General features: G+C 47.2%; 2 protein-coding genes across 3 annotated transcripts in view; one reads left to right on the plus strand and one right to left on the minus strand.

Moving 5' to 3' along the window:
* Positions 1-17162, plus strand: part of snrka (SNF related kinase a) — a 46056-nt gene extending 28894 nt beyond the window's left edge. Inside the window, exons 4-8 of the mRNA XM_084472378.1 lie at positions 4000-4212; positions 8702-8839; positions 11764-11941; positions 12207-12295; positions 12862-17162. Of these exons, the coding sequence (XP_084328504.1) occupies positions 4000-4212; positions 8702-8839; positions 11764-11941; positions 12207-12295; positions 12862-14098 (1855 nt within the window). The 3' untranslated portion in view covers positions 14099-17162. The remainder of the gene's footprint in view (positions 1-3999; positions 4213-8701; positions 8840-11763; positions 11942-12206; positions 12296-12861) is intronic.
* Positions 17163-18521: 1359 nt separating this feature from the next.
* The window catches only part of ano10a (anoctamin 10a), a 23228-nt gene continuing 19771 nt past the window's right edge, over positions 18522-21978 (minus strand). For both annotated transcript variants that reach the window (XM_084471459.1, XM_084471458.1), the window contains one exon: positions 18522-19644. The gene's annotated coding sequence lies outside the window, so the exon portion shown is untranslated. The remainder of the gene's footprint in view (positions 19645-21978) is intronic.

Here is a 21978-nt window from a genome sequence, read left to right on the forward strand (position 1 = left end):
CTGCCACAACCTACTGAAAACTAAACAAATATTCAACATTTTGGTAAACTATACCGTTCCTAAGGAACTAGAAACCTTTGGAGGAACAGTGCGGAACCATGGTCTAAATTTAGTTCCGGGGACACCTCTCAAAAGGTCCCTGTGCGGGGGGTAGTACTATCCAAATGTACAGGAACTTTGGGATGGGGATTGCAGCGCTAAACACCTCTGATTGGTCGAGTACTTAAAGCATTTTATTCAAAACAACCCCTTAAATGCAGTTAATTAACGTAACGTATCGCATCACTCAGCGATTGTTTAAAAATGTTTTTAAATTCGACAACGTGCCATGCTAATAACCTGTTCTGAGACTAGTTTGTGAGCGGTATACTGGTTTTCAATGGAGATGATGACCCTTGCCCAGTTTGCGTGGGTCAGGCTTCAGTTGTATGGTTGTTTATGGGCTTTGATGTTTTATGTATGTTGAGCATGTCGAGTATCAACTTTGTTAGCCAATAGACTGATGTTCCTGAGGATTTTACCAGGGTAGAGTGCTGGATGGTTGACAGGGAAACTGGCACCTCCATAAACGGCTAATGCCTTGTTCACAGGTTCCTGAATTACAATGCCTCCTAACTTTATTTTTGTATTTAAAGCACACAACCATTCAGGGATTTACATAGGGGATATACGTATGTACACATACTGCTTTCCTTCTGTTCTTTCTAACTTAACCTGTGCAACGTCGGGACTCTAACTTTAATCTTTCACTTGATTAAACTTGCTAGCTTAGGCCTGCCTTTATTCCAGGTCTGTTTCTATCATTATTCCTATCTGCTAGTTCGGGTTAGCTGTGCTACTCGAAGCATTGTCACATATCTGGCCTTTTAACGGCATATAAATCTAATCATAAGCGACGTGAAGTGGCAAACAGCGATTTTGATTGCTTTGGCCTTAAATGAAACAGACTTGATGGCCAATGTGGAAGGCCTCGCTAAGCTCGTCTTTTGTGTTAATTGGCCCACGGGCCGGTGGTCGACCTTTGTCTGTGTTAGAAGGCGCCTGTGAGAAAGGGTAAGGAAAAGGCTTCTCTCCCCCTTGGCCCAGGGGAGACGGGGTGGCCCATAGAGGAGAGACCTAAAGGGAATATAAAGCAGCAGCAGCAGCAGGAGGAGTTGAGGCTGTTTTCATTTCCGTGTTGTTTGTGTGCTAGAAAGAATGAAGAGCGGGGATTATAAATAACAACTACAGTTTCCTGCTAGTGCATGCTCCAGTTGCCGAGGCACTAGTGGATTCACATTAGCCCACATTATCCATCACTGCAATTCTTCTTTTCTTTCATCTTCTTTCTTTCGGTCTCTCTGTGTTTATCCCCACCTCTCTGGCACTCCCTCACTGTGTGCGGTGCGAGAGTTGTAAATTACATTTGCGCTCCGCAAAAAAATATTAATTATTTGCCGGCTCTTTTTTTCCCTTTCTAAGCACTCAACCCATTCGGCGTCCTGTTATTATTCTGAGCGTTGTGTTTTTTCTTTCATTTATATGATAATTAAGGATTATTCTTGGAAGACATGCAAACACACACGCGCACACACGCACACCCCCTCTCCCCCCCCCAACGGGCGCTCTATTGTGATCTCCCTCACTCCCCCTTCGCTCTATTATGATCTCCCTCTCTCCCCCTTCGCTCTATTATGATCTCCCTCTCTCTCCCCTTCGCTCTACTATGAGCTCTCTTTTCTCCCCCCTCGCTCGCTGCTCCAGCAGTGTGGCGCGCGGCCGATGTTCACACGGGCCAATAGATGTGACGCCAAGGCAGTGAGCGTGGAACACAGTGTTCCTAGCCTCACTTCCTGTCATTACTGTACCGCCGCATAGAGCACACAAACAATTGTAAACACATGCACAATTCACACCGTCTCTCTCTCTCTCTCTCTTGCTCTCTCTCTCTATGGTTGTACATTCAGAGGAACTGTCGTTCAGGTAATTCATGTTTTGGTTTATTGGCTGTTGGGAGTCTGATAATTGCCACCCTATTTGGGAATTGCCGCAAAAATATAGTGATAATTATTTTAGTATTTGCCGACATACATAATTTATGTTTCTAGCATTTTTTTATCGTGCTTACAGTAAATCGTGTCGGCCCTGTGTGAAATTGTGCAAACACACACACGTATAACTCACACTCACTCATAACTCACCCACACACATAACTCAGTGTGTTGATCTCTTTGTTGTACCATTGTGCGTCTACTCTTCTGCGGCTCAAGGATAAGCCATGAAGTGACAGATGCGGGGCCGGTTCTTATTGAACTATAAATACGGCGGGTTGCCTATACGCGACCCTATGTAAGCAGCGGGGTTGAGGGGGTATGTGAATTATTACGCATAACAAAAGGGAGGCACACAGAGAGTGAATTTAAATGCAGTGCAAAGCGTGCAAACCCATTCCCTTTAGAGGGCTGAGCGGACACGCCGGGGCCCAGCTCTTATCAGTGGGCCGGCAGGGCCCAGATAGACGGGCCCGTTCTGCTGCCTCCTGAGGAGAGCCTTTGTCGTCCTCCCCGCCAGTCCTGCTGTCATGCTGGTAGTGCCTCGGTCCGGCTACTCAAATCCCCCGGTTGAGTGACTGGACTGGACCAGACTGGAATGACTGATGGACTATGGTTTAAATCTCTTAACTCCTAGGGGATTAAAATAATTCACCTAGGAGCAACACTGTTAGCAGAAATGTACTGTGTTTGTTAAAAGAGTTTTTATTTGTCCCAAAGCCATAGTGATTCGTGGATAGTGTGAATGTCGTTGTATTACAATTCCCTTGGTGCAAGTGTTTGTCAGAAATTCAATGCAGTTAAAAAATGTTTTATTCAGCTTACAAAGTTTGGTGCCTTCCCAGGTCCAGATTGCCTGATTATGTAACGCTGGACTGATCTTGTGGAGCCTTGGCAAAAGTTGGTCTCGGACTCAGACAGCAAGAAATGCCTCAAAGGCAATATGCCGTTTTCAGTTTTTATCTCAACTCTTGCCCTGGCACTTATTTCGGCAGCCAAAAATAACTGAATATATTTGGGATTTGATATCCTGCATGTGTGGCTAATTATGCCTGCATGGTATCTTAAAAGGTTTTTCCTCCAGAAAATGGTTCTATAATGGCTTTGTGGCATTCTTTTCAAAGTGCAAGCACCACCATCCTTCCAGCTCGCGGTGCGCTGACAATATTTGCATACATAGGCATATTGGCCAATAGCCTGTGATAGGTTCTACTTTTGAGCTCAGTATGGGCTTACACACCCCCACACAATCAACTCATATCTAGTCTTGTCTAAACACTAGCATGAGTGTCAACTAATTCTAAACAATGCTTCCGAGACAAATGGACCATGTATATAGACTTACGTTTTTGGACTGGGTCAGAGGGTCTGCTTTAAGATGGTTGGAGCTGCAGCTTATTTCTTTTCTTTGAATAATCATTCAATGCAGCCAACATATCTCCTTCCCCTCCTAATCCCATTAAACCATGATCTCAGTGTTTGAAACCTTTTTCTGTCATTTTGTGCCGCTAGAGCTGAGCTGTGACTATCAGTGATTACACATTCTCGGCTCAACTTAACTGAAATTCTATCTTTTTTAAAACCCTTTTATTTTGGAAGGCGATACAAACCGAATGTGGACTCTCATGGACGTGCCGACGTTAAATGCACTGATCTCTCCTCTAACTTCCTGTAACTCATCCCCCAACACGGGGGCGGCAGTAGCTCAGGAGGTAGAGTGGGTTTGGCTGGTAAACGCAAGGTTGCTAGTTCGATCCCCGGGCTCCTCCTCCGAGTGTCGAGGTGTCCCTGAGCAAGGCACCTAACCTTAACCGCTCCCGACGAGCTGGCCATGCATGGCTGACACCGCCGTCGGTGTGTGAATCTGTGCATGCTCGGGTGAATGTTAGGCAATATTGTAAAGCACTCTGGATAAAAGCGCTATATAAATGCAGTCCATTTACCCAACGTGTCCCTCCCGTCTCTGCAGCCTGATCGACCGCATGCTCCAGAGGGACCCCAAGGGGCGGGCGTCCCTGGACGAGATCGAGGGCCACGCGTGGCTCCAGGGCGTGGACCCCTCCCCGGCCACCAAGTACAACACGCCGCTCGTCTCCCACAAGAGCCTGTCGGAGGAGGAGCACAGCAGCATCATCCAGCGCATGGTGCTGGGGGACATCACCGACCGCGAGACCATCGTGGAGTGAGTAGAGTGGACACAGGCAGGCACACTTACAGACACACGCTTACAGACGGACCAGACCTACAGACGCACACCGACAGAACAGACCGCCAGACGCACACCACGACACACACCGCCAGACGCACACCTACAGACCCACACCCACAGACGCACAGTTACAGACGCACACCCTACACACACTGTTCACACAACTCCCTCCAGGCAAACCGTTTTTCCTGCACACAAAAACGTATCTCTCATTTCTCTCCGATCTCAGCGGAAGTGTTTGGTTTGACACCACACGGAACAAGTTAGAGAAAAAAAAAATCTAAAGTTTCCCCATAGAACTCTGTAGTTTCACTTTCATTGTACCTTCATCCTCTGGTTGGGTTTCTTGTAGCGCGCTGCAGGGGACACCCCAGGCGCAGAAGAAGCTGGAGGGGAAAACCAACATTTTCCTTTTGAGACGCTTTTGAGAGCTTTGAACTCTGTTTGTTGTACTGTTCTGTGCCTTTTGTGTGACGCATGTGCCTGTACGAGCACGCTCCATGGAGCGACAGACTAAATCAGTTTGGCTCCTTACATCCAATACTCCCCGGGAACAGAGCACATTGAGAACGGAGGAAGTGGTCCTTCGATTTTCTGCTTCTGTCTGATGAACTTGTCGTATTCTCACTGGGAGGTGTGAGAATACACCTAGCTTGTGGGGGTGTTTGTGTGTGTGTCTGTGTTGGGGGTGTTGAGGATGGATCCTCATCCTCTTGCAATAGAGGGAACTATATTCCACACTGAATCTGAATTGGCAGGTTATTGTAGGCAAGATGTCAGTTCACCGTCACCAAACATGTACAATTATTTTTCCCCCACTCTTTGTTCCTTTTCCAGATTTCTTCATTGTTAATTAATGGAGGTTTCTCTTGGCCTTTGGGGGGGCTAGGGTTAGGGGGGTGTCATCAGTAGATGGCCTGTAACGCCCTGTTACTGTGATTAATGGCTATACAAATATAGTTGACTTGAATGGACTACATGAGCCGTAACGTTGTGATCCAATGCCCTGATTGAAGCAAGCAGAACTGGCTTCAATCATCGTAGAGTTCACGTACATATTTATTTAGCATTTTCGTTTGCCTCGGCAGTAAGAACTGACATGGAACTGTGTTAGCGGGACTGTGTGCGTTTGGCGTTTCCATTGTCTCAGCCAAGTGTAATGGAAGTGGTTAGGGATTGAGGAGCGAGCAGACGGCAGATCAATACGCTAAAGATTTACGGCCCTCCGGTTGCGTTCTGTTACTCTTGGCCGTGTGCTCTGCGGTGTCTCGTTGTGAGAGCTGTGGCTCGTGGAGAGAATGAACAGTGGTGGCTGTACTTGGGTGGTGTGTTGTTTTTTTTTCTTTTGAAATGACAGCTTGTATAATTTGTGAGATTGGCTTGGAACGGAGACCTGGCACCCTCGGGATCTGATCAGCAAAAGCGTTAACTGTCCTCCCTTGGCAGAATATACGTGCACATCCATGAATCAAATTTATATACAAACAATTAGCTTAATCATTTTATTGAATTCTTTGACGAATGCCAACCGTTTTAGTATATGCATACGAAATCCTTTGTCCAAGAAGTCTTTGTAAAGTTGGGTTATATATTTATATTTCTGAAGTAGACTTTTGTCCAAGACAAGGTTACGAGAAGAGCCCGACCTATACATCTGTTGGCCAATCACAGATATCACTACCTACTTGCCGATATGAAAACTTTGGTGTTGATTAATATATATATCATCTACTGTGTTGGTTGAACCTGTTAATGCTTTGACTGAGCACATCCACACTAACACTCCCAGGACGAACCGTATTACATCATGTCCTGTGTGAAGGTTAGTAGCTCCACCCCATAAAGTTAATTTGTTTCTTAAGTTTATGATTTTAATGCGATAGTGCTGTGGCCCGACGCATTGCTTGAGGGTGAGCAGCAAATATGAAGGAGCTGCCACACCCCTAAGAAACAGCATCATTTATTGAATAATGTCAGGTATAGCTACATTTTGAATATCAGTATCAGTCATCATTTACTCTCTAAACTCCAGTGTCGGTGGGGCTCCAGTTATGAGCTCAGTCTTGGAGAATCCTTGCTACTGACAATGCACAAAAGGGAACTGAACTGATGTAATCGTCCCTATGTGTACACCATGTGTACACAGCTGTGGGTGGTGGTCCAGGGAACTACATTCTTCCCTTGTTTATGTTATTTATATTGTTAAGTAATTACTTAATATTATCAATATTACCAAAGAGTCCAGCCAGCCACTGTGGAATTCTGGGTTATATTTTTCTCCTCAAGATATATCAACATATCAAGCTTATTCTATATGCTGCTGTATTAGGATGTGGAACCTTATTATGATATAGAGACTATGGAGGGATGTGCTTGCTTTGTGTATTTGCATAGAATAGTAAATGATGTCATGTTAGGTGTTAAATCTCTTCAGTGATATAGTGCTGATGCATTATTTCATTGGTTTTTAATGGAGGGAACACATGTTGATGTGCTAGGATGCGTTCGGATGGTATGGATCCATAGGTGTCGTGCGTAGCGTGGTGGTGTAGGAATATGGCAGTTGGAAATGAAACGGAGAAGGAGCGGTGACATTAGATTAAATGTAATGCGTTGCTTGGATACGGTTGAGATGTGTAATTTGTTCCTCTAAGGCTAATCATTATGTTTAAACAGGCAGTACAATACTGGAAATCAAATAATAATGTGAATGTGGGAACAAACTAATGTGCTTCATCAGACACATGGTAATTTATACGTTTTAGACGACACGTGGCTAGCACTACGGTCCCTTTTTTCCTCCCTGCCCCTCACGTAGGTGATGATCTGCAGTTTACTTTACTCAGTCATATCGCTCATATCGTTATTAGTCACATAAGAAATTCACAGTTTAAGTCTCGATACAATTACGTTGGCAACCCCGATATCGCTCTCCCGACAAGATAACCAAGACCTTGTCCACCTCTAATACTGCGCCTCGCTGCCACATCAGAGGCGTCGGGTGTCCGTAGATGTGGTGGTAGATGTCATCAGTAGATGTGGTGGTAGATGTCATCAGTAGATGCGGTGGTAGATGTCATCAGTAGATGTGGTGGTAGATGTCATCAGTAGATGTGGTGGTAGATGTCATCAGTAGATGTGGTGGTAGATGTCATCAGTAGATGTGGTGGTAGATGTCATCAGTAGATGTGGTGGTAGATGTCATCAGTAGATGTGGTGGTAGATGTCATCAGTAGATGTGGTGGTAGATGTCATCAGTAGATGCGGTGGTAGATGTCATCAGTAGATGTGGTGGTAGATGTCATCAGTAGATGTGGTGGTAGATGTCATCAGTAGATGCGGTGGTAGATGTCATCAGTAGATGTGGTGGTAGATGTCATCAGTAGATGTGGTGGTAGATGTCATCAGTAGATGTGGTGGTAGATGTCATCAGTAGATGTGGTGGTAGATGTCATCAGTAGATGTGGTGGTAGATGTCATCAGTAGATGTGGTGGTAGATGTCATCAGTAGATGTGGTGGTAGATGTCATCAGTAGATGTGGTGGTAGATGTCATCAGTAGATGTGGTGGTAGATGTCATCAGTAGATGTGGTGGTAGATGTCATCAGTAGATGTGGTGGTAGATGTCATCAGTAGATGTGGTGGTAGATGTCATCAGTAGATGTGGTGGTAGATGTCATCAGTAGATGCGGTGGTAGATGTCATCAGTAGATGTGGTGGTAGATGTCATCAGTAGATGTGGTGGTAGATGTCATCAGTAGATGTGGTGGTAGATGTCATCAGTAGATGTGGTGGTAGATGTCATCAGTAGATGTGGTGGTAGATGTCATCAGTGGATGTGGTGGTAGATGTCATCAGTAGATGTGGTGGTAGATGTCATCAGTAGATGTGGTGGTAGATGTCATCAGTAGATGCGGTGGTAGATGTCATCAGTAGATGTGGTGGTAGATGTCATCAGTAGATGTGGTGGTAGATGTCATCAGTAGATGTGGTGGTCGATGTCGTGCCTGTTTGAAGGAGGCCTCCCGTGAACGGCACACACAGCCAGTCACCACATTACAGCGGCCCTCCCTCGGGGACGACTGAGACCACAAGCGTGTGAACGGGGATGCAGCAGTCCTGTTCACACGCTTACGTACGCACTCACGCACGGACAGACACTGGCGCACTCGTCTCACTCACATGCATACATGCAAACATGCATACGCTCACTCACATGCATACATGCATACATACACGCTCTCACTCACACATGCACACACTTACACACACACACACACACACACACACACACACACACACGCACTCCGTATTCATTGCACACTCACTCACATACATTTATGTGTGCACACATGCTGTACAATTACAGACTGACTAAGGCACATTCACACTCACACACACGTGCTCCGTATTCATTGCCTGCGTGGTGTTGTGTGTGTGTGTGTGTGTGTGTGTCCCACAGGGCCCTGGAGACCAACAAGTACAACCACATCACGGCCACCTACTACCTGCTGGCCGAGAGGACCCTCAGGGAGAAGCAGGAGAAGGAGGTGCAGACGCGCTCCTCCAGCCCCAGCAACGTCAACAAGGCCCAGTTCAGGTACACGCACGCACACACACACACACTCACACATATACGCATGCATGCACATAGACAGAAGGACACACCCACACACGCAAGCGGGCACATGTGCGCACACGCACACACACTGAAACACGCACACACACTGAAATATGCACACGCATTCCTACACACACATACCTGTATACTCTCCCATGAAAGCAGCTGAATTCTGATGTGCTTGTGGGCCTTGTTCAGCCCGGTCCAGCGCATGCCCTGGCAAAGTCATTTAAAGTGTGTGGCGGCAGAGACTGTCGTTTTCAGACGAAGGCCCGCGCAGACTGCTTTACCATTTAAGGCTGCTTCAGACGACGCGTATTAATAAAAGAAAAGAGAATCCGATTTCCTATCTATAGTATAGTGGTCTCAGAGGGTCCGAGGGAGCCATGGTGGAACGAGTACAGCATATTTGACCTCCGTCGTCATCATGATGACTGCTGAGCCGGCCCTCGCCGACGGCAACTCCTCAGACCTTTAACACCGCCGTGTCCGGCGCCAGCAGGCCCCGCCTGCCACCGCTGGACCTCGGGTTCACGCGAGGATACAATCTCTTTTCGGTTTTTATTCAGTTGCCCTTATTAAAAAAACAAAAAGGGGGGAAATGAGAGGAGTTATGGATAAACCAATTACCATTACAGCGCACAGTCGGGGTAGGACAGAACAGCCCAGAGGACAAAGGCAAACACAACCGTGGGAAGAGTTGTTTGTTTAACGTGTTGACACAAATATGTCCTGCTCCTTCCCCGGGGTGAAACGGGGATGGTGGAGAGAATGTGTGTTGCGTACAGACGGACGAGCGCGCACACGGACACACGCATAGACAACGCAGGCTTCCGAGTGCCTCCCTTCTCCACTGCCGTGCGTCTCGGTGGCATTTAAAGCAAAGTAAAAGGGGAACCACATAAAAACGAAGAGGAACTTATTAGTCATACGGTGAGTGTGTCAGCTTTAGTATGACACGTTCCACAGGATGTATTGGTATTCCGTAATTAGACTTTCGACAGTATAAATAACTTGCGCAATTATAAAAACGCCATTATCTTATACACACTTTACTCTGCTTGCCTGCCTAATTTGCTTTCATGCCATCATTTGCTACATCGCTAGAGTAGATCAGGAAATTCAAACCAATTATTTCCTGAAACAGTTTCTTTTTATTGAATCGTGTCTCCAGGAATCAAATCGTGAGATACCGAAAGAGTCGCACCCCCTACGACTTCAGGACGCGAGGCTATCGTGACACAGACTCGAGTGAACGTGCACATTTTTCGTAGTTCAAAGAAAAATCACGCAAATTTCACATTGTTCTCGCTGCGCCATTCGTGCCATTTTCTCCACTTTTGATGTCATCGTCCCTTAAGAGTAAATACAACGTACAACGTTAAGATCAGGAGGAGGTAGGGAATGATTCCTTACTGGATTAAAACACTGCCCTTGACATACCAGCTACTAGGCATCGTATCTACTTGCAATTAGCTCACTACTAAGTGATTATTCGATTTTCTTAATAATAATACATTTATATATTTCCAAGAAGTATGTTCTGACCCCAACACGTCTTAAACAGCCAAAACCGACGATGGCATTACATGAACTCAAGCTCGCACTTGAAAGAATGAAATCACGAGAGCCGCATGAACAACACACGCACGAGGCAGCGCGGCTGGGAATGGCGTCCCGTGATGACGGCAGCGCCCACTGACCTAGCCTAGCAGCGATGCCTAGCATGGGACTAATTGGGCTGTGTGACGTTAGCGGAGGAGGCGACGGCGGCGCCAGGGGAGCTATGGGCCGGGCCCTGCTGTTTGTTTGGAGATCTTCCCTGTCAACAGAGGGCTCCCACAAGGCTGTTTGCTGAGCTGCATCATCCACACTGGGCTAGCTCCACTCCATTCACACAAGCCACACGGATCTCAGCAAATATTTGTTGTTGTTTTTTTTTTATTATTTCCCCCCCGCTTTTTGTGCGTTTTCTTTCCCCCGCCTTCCGTGTGGATGTTGAGTGCCATTTGGGTACGATAAACAAGAACGTTAATGCGGGGGTTTCCTGTGTTGTGTGTTTAGCACTAGTTACCAGGAGACAAGTCTCTTTTAAAGTGAAAGTGTGATTTTTTTTTTTTTTGTGTGTACAATAAACAAGAACGGTAATGCGGGGGTTTCCTGTGTTGTTGTGTTTAACACTAGTTACCAGGAGACAAGTCTCTTTTAAAGTGAAAGTTTTTTTATTATTTTTTTTTTTGTGTGAGACAGGCTCAAACAGCAAAATCAAGAAGTGTAGAGCGTGACGAGCACCGCTGACTTCATCCATTGACCATCTGCAGGAAGGAAGTGCATCGTTGTTATAAATATCCATCCGTTTCGGTTGGCGGCCTCCCGCCTGCCAGTATGGCCGAGTCGTCGCGGTGCTCAGCTCTCATACCGACTGACAGAACCGCCCCATATAGAGTACACTAACAGGCTTTGACTCTTTGTTATCCCACACACCTGATGTGCGGAGGCATTGTATCGCTGCCTCGCTCTGTCCCTGGATAACCGGCTCCGGCAGTCCTGGAGACGGGTCTCTGTCACGAGAGTTTTACATAAAGCAAGGACCAGTGTGAAACCACGCACGCACGCACGCACGCACGCACGCACGCACACTAGCCTTCCTTTCCTCATAGAGTAACTATGAGGAAAGTATCACAAAGTAAGCATCACATGAGGAGATATGTCGAAATGGACGGACAAGACTAGATCAGCAGGATAGGATCCACTTGGCTTTTTAAAATCAAACGTCTTGAGATGTGCGAAGTGAAGCCCGACTCGTCCGACAATGTGGACAAAAAAGTTATTTTGACGGAACCATCTAGATCCATAATCTCTCCAGACTAACCCCCGTTGTGTTGGCCGCTGTGGCCTGGCAGGCAGTCGTGGCCGAGCCGGGTGGACATGCACCAGGACATCGAGGACAGCCTGGCCACCACCTCCATGGCGGGCGGGCCGCAGTCCCCGGCCCGCAGTGCCGAGAACCTGCTCAACGGCCACCGCGCCTCCAAGCCCCTGGAGCTGGGCCGCAGGGAGGACCTCACTGACTCGTCGCAGGTAAACCCCCCCCCCCCCACCCCCGGGGTCACCGGCATCAGGGCCCCCTCAGGAGCAGCAGGAGGGGGCTGGATCACAGGGGTTGTTCTGATGCAACGCTAGGAAGACGTTGCTGGGGGAAAAGTTTAGAAATGGAAAAAAGCTCAAACTTTTATTTCTGTTTCTTTGTCTGTCTGTCTGTTTCTGTGTCTGTGTCTCTCTCTCGCTCTCTATCTCACTCTCTTTCTTCTTTCTCTTTGTCTTTCTCTCCCCCCTCTCCCTCCAGGGTGCATGTGCGGTCCCCCCAGCCTCTGGCCCCGGGTCCCACCGGGCCCCCGCCGTGCCGCCTCCCAAGCAGAGGACCTGCCTATTCAGGTCAGTGTTCTGCTCTTCCACCGTTTCGAGGATTCTACCTGTGGCTCCTGCATCTCTCACACACGCACGCACACAGGCACACATGCACACACGCACACAGGCACACATGCACACACGCACACACACGCACACACGCACACAGGCACACACGCACACAGGCACACAGGCACACACACACACAAACACAAACACACAGGCGTCAGAGCTGTGCTTTTATTTCTGTGTTCTGCCTTTAGGCAACGCGTCGTTTGCACCCTCCTCCTGGCAGGCGGCGCCGAGGTGTCCTTGAGCGCAGGCGCTCTCACCCGCGCTGATTTACGAGCCGTATTAACTCTGTCAAAGTATCGTGCGTGTGAATTATTGAAAGCGTAGTACTCCACTACGTACGCGTTGCATTATTGATGTCGGCGCGCCGCGCTCCTCGTTATTGATGAACGGAGGCGGGGGCGCGGGGGGGGGGGGGGTACTGTTAACGACGCCAGCGAGTGCGGCGTCTCTTGTGAAAACACATTAAAGAGAAAGGCACTAAACTCACTGTCTGACACACGCTCCTCCCTCCGACACAGGGTGGAGGAGGACGAGGAGGAGGAGGAGGACGCGGACTCTGCCCCCCAGCCGGCGCAGGTGGTGCTGCGGCGCAAGCCGCCCTCCATCACCAACCGCCTGACGTCCCGCAAGAGCGCCCCCGTGCTCAACCAGATCTTCGAGGAGGAGGGCGAGTCCGGCGACGACACGGACGAGGGCCTGCCGCCCAAGCTCAGCCGGCTCAAGATGCACCTGGCGGGCGTCCCCGCCTCCGCCGCCGCCGCCGCCACCGTCAGCTCCACCTCCACCGCCGCCGCGGCCACGGCCACCTCCCCCACGGCCTCGTCGCCGCCGGGCTCCACCCACAAGCGCTACCACCGCCGCAAGAGCCAGGGGCGCGGCTCGTCCTGCTCCAGCTCGGAGACGAGCGACGACGACTCGGAGAGCCACCGGCGGCGCCTGGACAAGGACTCGGGCTTCAGCTACAGCTGGAACCGCCGGGACAGCAGCGAGGGCCCGCCCGGCAGCTCGGGGGGCAACGGGGGTGGGCAGGGTGGAGGAGGAGGAGGAGGCAGCGGAAGCAGCAGCTCGGGACAGGGCAAGCCGCCCTCGGAAGGCAACGGCTCCTCCGGCCCGGACCCGGGGAGCCCCCCCGGCGGCGGAGGGGGTGGAGGCGGTGGTGGAGGGGGTAAAGGACAAAGCAGCCCCTCCAGCTGCTGCAACAGCAGCAGCACCACCCCCCCCACCGCCGCTGCCGCCGCCCCGGCCACCACCACCGCCACCACCGCCACCAGCCCCCCGGCCGTCAACGGGTCGTCACGGCCGTCCCGCGCCACGTCCCGCAGCACGGAGCTGGTGGAGAGCCTGAAGCTGATGAGCCTGTGCCTCAGCTCCCAGCTGCAGCACCACCGCACGGCCGGGGGGACGCGCACGGGGCGGGGCGGCGGCGGAGGCCGCTACATCATAGACCCCCGGGGCGGCGGCGGCGGCGGGAAGCTCCAGGAGAAGTCGAGCTGGAAGATTTGCGTGGGCTCCAACGGCAGCCTGGACACCATCACGCTGCCCACGGGCGGGCCCCCGCCCCGGGCCACGCACGCCCAGCGCAAGACGGCGGCCGGCGGCGGCGGCGGCCGGGACCGCCACGGCCTGAAGAACGGCGTGCTCCAACTACCTCTGTGTGAGAAGACCATCTCGGTCAACATCCAGCGGGGCGCGGGCCCCCGGGACGGTCTGCTGTGTACGGCCGTGGCTCCGCCCAGCTGCTGCCAGGTCATCTAAACCCACCCCCCCCCCCAAAGTACTGCCCCTGTCCCGCATCACCATCAGTAACACAGTCCTCCACCGGGCCCTGGTCCAACCAAATACCCCATTGGCTCCATGTCGCTTCACTCTCTGGTATTGCTCTTTGTTATGTTCTTTTGTATTGACCTCATCTCCCCCCCCCCCCCCCTGTAAACTAAAAGCTATTTTTACACGTCCCATTCCAGAACACTGCAGAGTTCCCTCCTCTACGCTCCTGTGGTCTCCATATACGATTGAGAGAATATGTGAGCTAGGGTCCACCCCGCCCCGCCCCGCCCCTCCCCACCCCCCCCTCCACCCCCCAACAACCTCGCGTCGTGTGTTTTCTGGCCGTAGCAGTCACATGACTAAACAGTTCCTCATTCCTTAGCGACGTCACAGCCTGCCTTCCGGTCTAGTCCGCACTAGTCTCCGCATCGCTTTACCTCATTGTTGCTTTGACTTTTTCCATCTAATGGCTTTCCCTGATGGCTATGGATCTGTGTGTGTGTGTGTGTGTATGCGTGTGCGTACATACGAGAGGTTTGTGATGCCCCGGAATGTGTTTTTAATGTGTGTGCGTGTTTGCACGTGAGGTTTTTATTTTTCATGACAAATGTTTTTTTTGGTTTTTTTCCACGGCGTTCGATTTAAGTTGCTTTCGTGTATTTGAATCCATCGCCTACGGGCGACTATGTAGTGTACGGTGTCTTTTTTCGGGGGGTTTTATTTCACGAGGTTCTGGATTTGGTTGTGTTTTTAAGGGCAAGCACTGTTTGGAAAGGTTTCCCGATCCGCGGTTTGGTGGTCGGACACCGTCGCTATTAAGACACGCACTTACCACGAAACCTACCGCTGCCCTGAGGCCGGCCGGCGGGTTGTTATGAAGGGGGTTTGTGTCGTTTTCCTCCACCCGTTGTTTCTCTGAGGTTTCCTTCTTACATTTGGACATTGGGATGCCCATAGGTATACTACTGCTACCTAGTGATATCCTTACGAAAATCCGCCATTGATCAGAAAATGGCCTTGTCGTAAAAAAAAAAAACACCAAGCCAAAGGTCTTCTGTTTCGTTGTGAGTCAAGATGTCAAGGACGGTTATGAGTTTGCGTGATGTGTTCTGTTCCTTGTCGATTTTTTTAACTGGACAGCTTTAGTTGACACCTTTTTTTTTTTTTTTTTATAGCTTTTTATCTCCCATGGTGCACTGACAATCCGTTTTATGTACTTCACGTTTTTGTCTCTGGTTTTGGTTTTTTTAACTGTACAGAATTAAAAGTCGATTGTGTTTTCTTAAAAAAAAAAAAAAAAAAAACCCACACACAACCCCCATAGTGAAGTCAATTCCCCTTTTGCCCCCCCCCCAAACCCCTTTGCAGTGGGGTTCCTAAGTGCTGCTTTCAAGACGACACACTTCGAGCGCCAGATGGCGAAAGGGAATGTATGCTTCATCCGTCGTGGTGCATTTTGAATCCCGCTCTAACTATGGCGGGATACTGTAGCACATTAAACTGTTGTCATGACTACAGGGGCGGTGCCCGGCGTGATTGACGGAGGCACCGTCTCTGTGGTACCATCTTCAGGGTTGACAGTTTTATTTAGCGCTTCTGATCCGTGTATTTTAGGCATTTTTGTAGTATTTTCTTTTGTATTCGCCGCCCGAGATGTACAAAGTATTTGAGCAGTGGCGAGGGTCGGCAGGTTTACCCACTGTTAAGTTGATTTGACTTGACTGTGATTAACGTTAGGTGAAAATCGTTGCCCCCTTTAAAGAAAAAAGATTCCCATGGAAATAAACAATATGAATGCCAATATGTTCATCTTTTGACTTATTGCAACCGTAAGTAAAGTAAAATTGTATTAGACTTGAGGCCGTTGAGATGTGCGTTGAAACCCGTTATGGTTTTGAAACGTGTACACCTTTGTGTTGCCATGCTGACCAGACTTGAGACGAGTGTTGAATTTGTTTTAAATTTTTCCTTCTGTTGATGATGTATATATGTTGAATACAAAGGTTTATTTTTCAACTTGGGACTTCTGAGCGATATATATATATCTGCCGTTTGAAAAATACTGTGTTTATCTGGGTCCGTTGGTCCGTCGATGCCTATCTGCGTAACATTTATTAACGTGTCTGAGTGTGTGCACGTGCGTGATGCCGTGCACGTGTTTCCCCTGATAATCTCATTAAAAAAAATTTGATTAACAAAACAAACACCACCTCTATTATAGAAGCTCATAGGAAACACCGTTTTTGAAAAAGGGCCTTCGAATGATTGACAGAACAAATCATAGGCAGAGCGACCCTGGGGCAGGAATTATGGGAATATCCTTTTAAGGGCATTGGCAATAAGCTATACAGTACGTTGCAGCTATGTGTACATAGACATTTTTCTTTTCTTTTCTTTTTTATTGTATATTTCAAACCCGTGCAGCCTCTTAAACGGCCACAGCGGATTAAGAAAAGAAAGAAAGAGAGAAAGCTATCTTCTAAAAGTTTTTGTTTGTTTCTGTTTTATGAGTTGGCGAAACAAGGAAAAACGTTTTGTAAATAGAATTGTACATTTGGTGCTCTTTTATTTAGAAACGGCAGCGTGGGCCTTCAGCTGCATTAGCTGTACAGTCATATATAGCCTTATTCTAAATAGTACTATGGGTGTCGCCGGAGATGAGGAGAAAAAAAACCACGGGTGAGGAGAAGAAAACTAAAGCAGAAAAAAATGGCAAAACAGAAACAAGGACAGGATTCTATCCATAACGTTGATTGTCTTGAGCATCGTCCTTCTCAAGCTGTTTCCAGTTAAATGACATGTGCATGTGTTTCAATGTTTGCCATCGTCGCTACCCCCCCCCCCCCCTCTCCCCCACAACACGTAGAGGAGGAGGATGGAGAGGGCCGGTTTGGATTCACCCACAGAAATAATGGAACTGGACCAAAACATCACTTTGCTGTCTAAAAATGGAAAGCTAAAGATTACAAGAAAAAAATTGAAATGACAGAATTCTTCAGTGTATTATTCTGTAGTGAATACCTGTTGTCAAACGTTACATATAGCTATGGTAATCTTCAAAATAAAATGTGGAAAACTCTCTCATAATAGCGTGTGATGCATTTTTTCTTTGCAGCAGTCTAGAAAGTGGATGCATCGTGATTTGTGACATTTGGTAGACATAGGTAGTGACACATTCTTACACATTGAGTTATTACAATATCCTAACATCAAAGGAGCAGTAGACAAGATTTTGAGGAAACAAACGGATAAATGACCCACAATGTCCTGTGTAGAATAGCGCAGTCAGGCAGAGGTAGGCAACCGGATTTATCATCGAGATTTTCCTAATTGGTAGCTACAAAACTCCCTGATCGGTTGTTTTTTGGCCAGTGGGTTGAGAAATCTTTAAACTGCTACACTGTCAAAAAGCTCTTTCAGAATTACGTTATTTTTCGAAGAACATTGGATTTACTGGTTGCTGGAATATTTTCAGTAATTATTTTTATTTATTTACAGAAATAATTGCTTACAGCTCCCTTAAGTGTATCTTCAGATGTACTTTATGACCATCAGGAATTGTCTTTGGACTTGGCTCATTAACAAAATACATATACACACACAACATGACCCTTTACTTCCTAAAATGGTGCATATGGGAAATCAAGCCTCAGTTAATGTTCATCCTTCTTTACATGGTGAACTTTGCATCGACTCTGGTGGCAAGGGGTCTGCACCACCATGGACCCACGTACACTAAACCCTTCGCACCGTGCTGACAGAAGGTCTGCGGTGATCCACGAGCTACCTGAAACCAGAGAGGTTGACCTCCTTCACTAAACATGGCATGCTCGCATGTCAATCTCACACCACCAGCCCACCTCCAATTTCTCCCGCACACACACACGGGAAAGAGGAAAGTCCCAAATGCCACTGACCTAAGCCTATGAAGTGTGACTTGAAATATAATGACTTTACGATGGATTCCAGAGTTTCTGGGTAGAGCACAACGTGCTTCACAAAACAACTTCACAGTGCTGTGTAGGAGAGATTTGAGAGACGTGAATTGAGAGTGGTGGCAAGCAAGTTTCTCCATTATAGTGACGTGTTGCGTTCACGCACTGATCCTAGACAGGCAAGATGGATTCCCTGTACCAAGAAAGATGGATCTGATTGGTCACAGATGAGCGGGGAGAGGTCTGAAGCAGGTGGACTCAACCAGAACAGATTCCTCAGAGACATTTCACTCACTCTGAGTAAGGGCGACAATATTGTTTCTAATAAATTACCCAAATTAGAGCTCCTGAATCGTACCCATAGCACCTTTAAGGGAATTATTCTGGGTTAATACCGCAACACGTCCCAATGTTGCTTAAGATCCCTAAATGGAAAAAAAAAGATCAGACCAATGTTTCCATCCATGTCTACATTTTATTATTACAGTGCAGAACAATAATGGGATTCTTCCATAGCCCAACACCCTTCTCAATATATTTGGTACAATAGCAAATGCCTTTGTGGCGTGAGTAACAAAAGTGGATAGGCATGGCATTTCAAGGCACCGTATAAGCTGTGGTCTCAACCTCGACTATCATTGTATTTTTCTCGGATCGTAGAAGCAGTAGCAACGTAACACAACCGTCACAGAAACCTATTTTGTCCCCAGACCGTACCATCACTCCTATATCTATGTTTTGGGTAACATTCTGCATGTGAAATAACATGCACATACCAAACACATAAATTCTAGATTTTGTTAAATGAGGTTATTCACTGTCTTAACACTGTCGCAGAACGAATGGGAGAGTTGTGCTGAAGTCCCAATTCAAGAGTTTCTACAGTCCATCCTGTAGAAACAATATTATAGAAATTATAGTCTGTCTGTTGTATAGAATTTGGAACATTGCCAAATCTAGTATAAGCTACAGTAATTATACCAAAGTATAACAACAATTTGGTAGTGCATGATAATGTGTGTGTGTTGGAGTGGTGTGGGTACTGACATACCACTGTCAAGTTCGACAAACATTCTAGAATACAGTATTGGATACAAAACTAACATAATTGCTATATATTGGACCAAACAGGGCATAACCATAAAACCTATAAAGCAATAACCACTCTGTTTTTAACCTTTCCAATTGGCCTGACGTTTAACACTTAAGGTCAATCTTGTATTGCCATCAACAATGCTCAATTACAGTACATGATTATCGCAATAACTGTTATACAGCAAAGCATTTCAATACCTTTCTTCAATGCTTGTCAGAATAACACAGCAAATAGATTTCAACAATGAAATACTGAGCATTAAATATAGCACACACCCAAAAATAACCTCGGAGAGAGCAAAAATCTGATATATATTATAATAATAAGAACTTCTTTTGACTGCTTATTTTTCTTTTCTTACAGTATACATTGACCGCCAGCTCCTGGGAAATGGCGGCGTAAACAAACATTTTCATTGGTTGTCGTCGTGCTTCTTCCTGCTTGATCAGTATTGGCTGCCTCCTGATTGGGCCCTCTTACTGGACTGGGGCTTCGAGCATTTTCTGGAACACAAGCAATGATCAAATTATAATCAGAATTTCTTAAAAAATGTCAAAGACAGTTATGTAATGCAACTGTACAAAAAAAAGGTGTCCTTGTTCATTTGTAGTTATGAAGAGTTATTTTCATTAACATAGTATGGGGAGGAACATATAAAGAAAGTATAAAGAAACACAACTACAAAACCTAAAACAACAGAAATGAAATAAGCTATTTTTGAATCCTCGACTGTATTGCATATGATATGCAGCTATCTCCCATGTTTTAGTATTTTGGGAATTTTGGATAAATGAACAAATGTATTATTATATGATCATTTGTCACATGATATTTTTTCTAAGATTCGTCCATAAACCTCTACAACCTCTTTATGTATGTGGACAGACTAATATGTTAGTAACTCACACATAAAATAACTCATTCGCCTAGTTGCTGTTACATCCACTCACATCAGCCAAATACAAAGTTAGATCAACGGATTAGTGTGACCCTCAACACGGAGTCGAACGACATGAAGCGAGGGAAAGTGCAGAGAAAGCCGGGGGAAAGGCCAAACATAGAAACAAATCCATATTAGGCATGATTAAACGTGTTTAATGTTCCCCTTTCATCTATTTCCAATGCCTGGGCGCATAACTACTTAGCATTTTGTAGACAGGCGGCGAAAACAACCGAAGCAAGTGAGTAAACAACAGCGCGGCACGGACCTCGTATAATTACACGACACCCTGAGGCAATGGCCGCCTAGTCACATTTTATCCATTTGTTTCTTCATCTCTGGCTCCTTTCTGCGTGGTCGCCCCCGTAGCTCCGGACGCCTCCACCATGGCATTAGAGAAGGGAGAGGGGGGGGTGTGTGTGTGTGTGTGGGAGAGTAGTGCTTTCCAAACACCATTAGTTTCCCCTGCTTTGCAGTTTCTGGTCCTGGTCGTGAGAGAGTGTCTGGGACTCTCAACCAGATTAGGTTAACCAGCGGTCTCTGGAAGGGAGTCGGCGTGGAAACAGAGGGGATGCTGGGCTATGTCCACATCTTGTTTCTCAGCCTGGTTTACGGGCGGGAGCACATGAGGGAAAACAGGAGGGGGCGTTCATCACAGACAAGGTCCGGGACTTAAAGATGATCCAGACGTGACCCAAATCCCGTCCGCCGCAGAGCGAAGAAGATGCCGTATCCCATTGCATCCGATGTGATATAATAATAATAACCAAGGTCAGACAGCAGCAATGGACCATCAAAGGCCCAGAGTAAATGAAGGCAGATTCATGCAGATTCCCATCTTTCATGTTCACCTTGTGCATCATATCCCATCATTTTCACTCAGCCATGACTCAGCCCTGACATTTTCCAATCGCTTTCTCTCCACACACACACGCACGCTCAATTTATTCCAGTGTATCGCAGGTAAGCGAAGTCCAGCCGGAGCAAATTACAGTTGAGATGAGTTGTGTAGTATTAGATAGAGTGTGTCTGAAGGCCTCTTGAGGAGGAAAAGGAAACGGTGGGGTTTCCTTAGCCGTAGTTAGAAATGAATAATAAACATTGATTAATCAGGGCCAAGAAACCAAAGAGAAAAGATGAACTTCTTTCGAGAGCAAGGAGCCAACTGGCGTTCCTTGGGCACAGATAAAAGCGGACTAGGTCTTTATGTACATCTTGATGTAGATACATCAGAGTCTGGACTGAAAATCACAGCTCATTTCACACACAAAAAAAACAGGCTAACAGCAAGCAAAGCAGAGATTGTGTTAGCAATGTGGGTGGGATTCATAGAGAGAGCATGATCCAGTGGAAAGACAAACACATGTACCTCTCAGTAGGACATTAGGGTGATCATTACCATTTCAGTGTACAATTGTGGCACAACAGCTGCGTTAGCCTGTTTTGAGCAGAAATAGCATGAGCTCTCAAAGCTCAAGCTGAGTCAGGCTTGTTTACCCTATGGAGGTCATAACATTAATCACAGTTTGATCCAATGAGGTGCCATTGCAGATTAGACCTCACATTATCACTCTCGGATTTATCCCTTCTACTTCCAAAGGTAAAGCAACAATCCATGCACAAATGGAGGCCATGACTTCAAAGGTTTCAAAAATGTCCCACCCGAAAAAAAAGCTTTCAGTGACCCAACATGCTGTTTACATGTGGACACTGAATAGGGGGCGTGAAAAGACATACTTTGTTTGCAAAGAAATATGTGTGTGGACAGGTCCCTGAACGAGATTCTACAAGCTTGTTTCACGTGTGTGTGTGCAGAGGGTGTCCATTAGCCTTCTTGTGTGTTGTGGTACCACAGGTCAGCCCGTGGCAGCCCCCTGTGAGCCTCCCACCAGCAGCA

Source organism: Micromesistius poutassou, assembly GCF_964030765.1.
Source record: "Micromesistius poutassou genome assembly, chromosome: 8".
NCBI classification, from domain to species: Eukaryota; Metazoa; Chordata; class Actinopteri; order Gadiformes; family Gadidae; genus Micromesistius; species Micromesistius poutassou.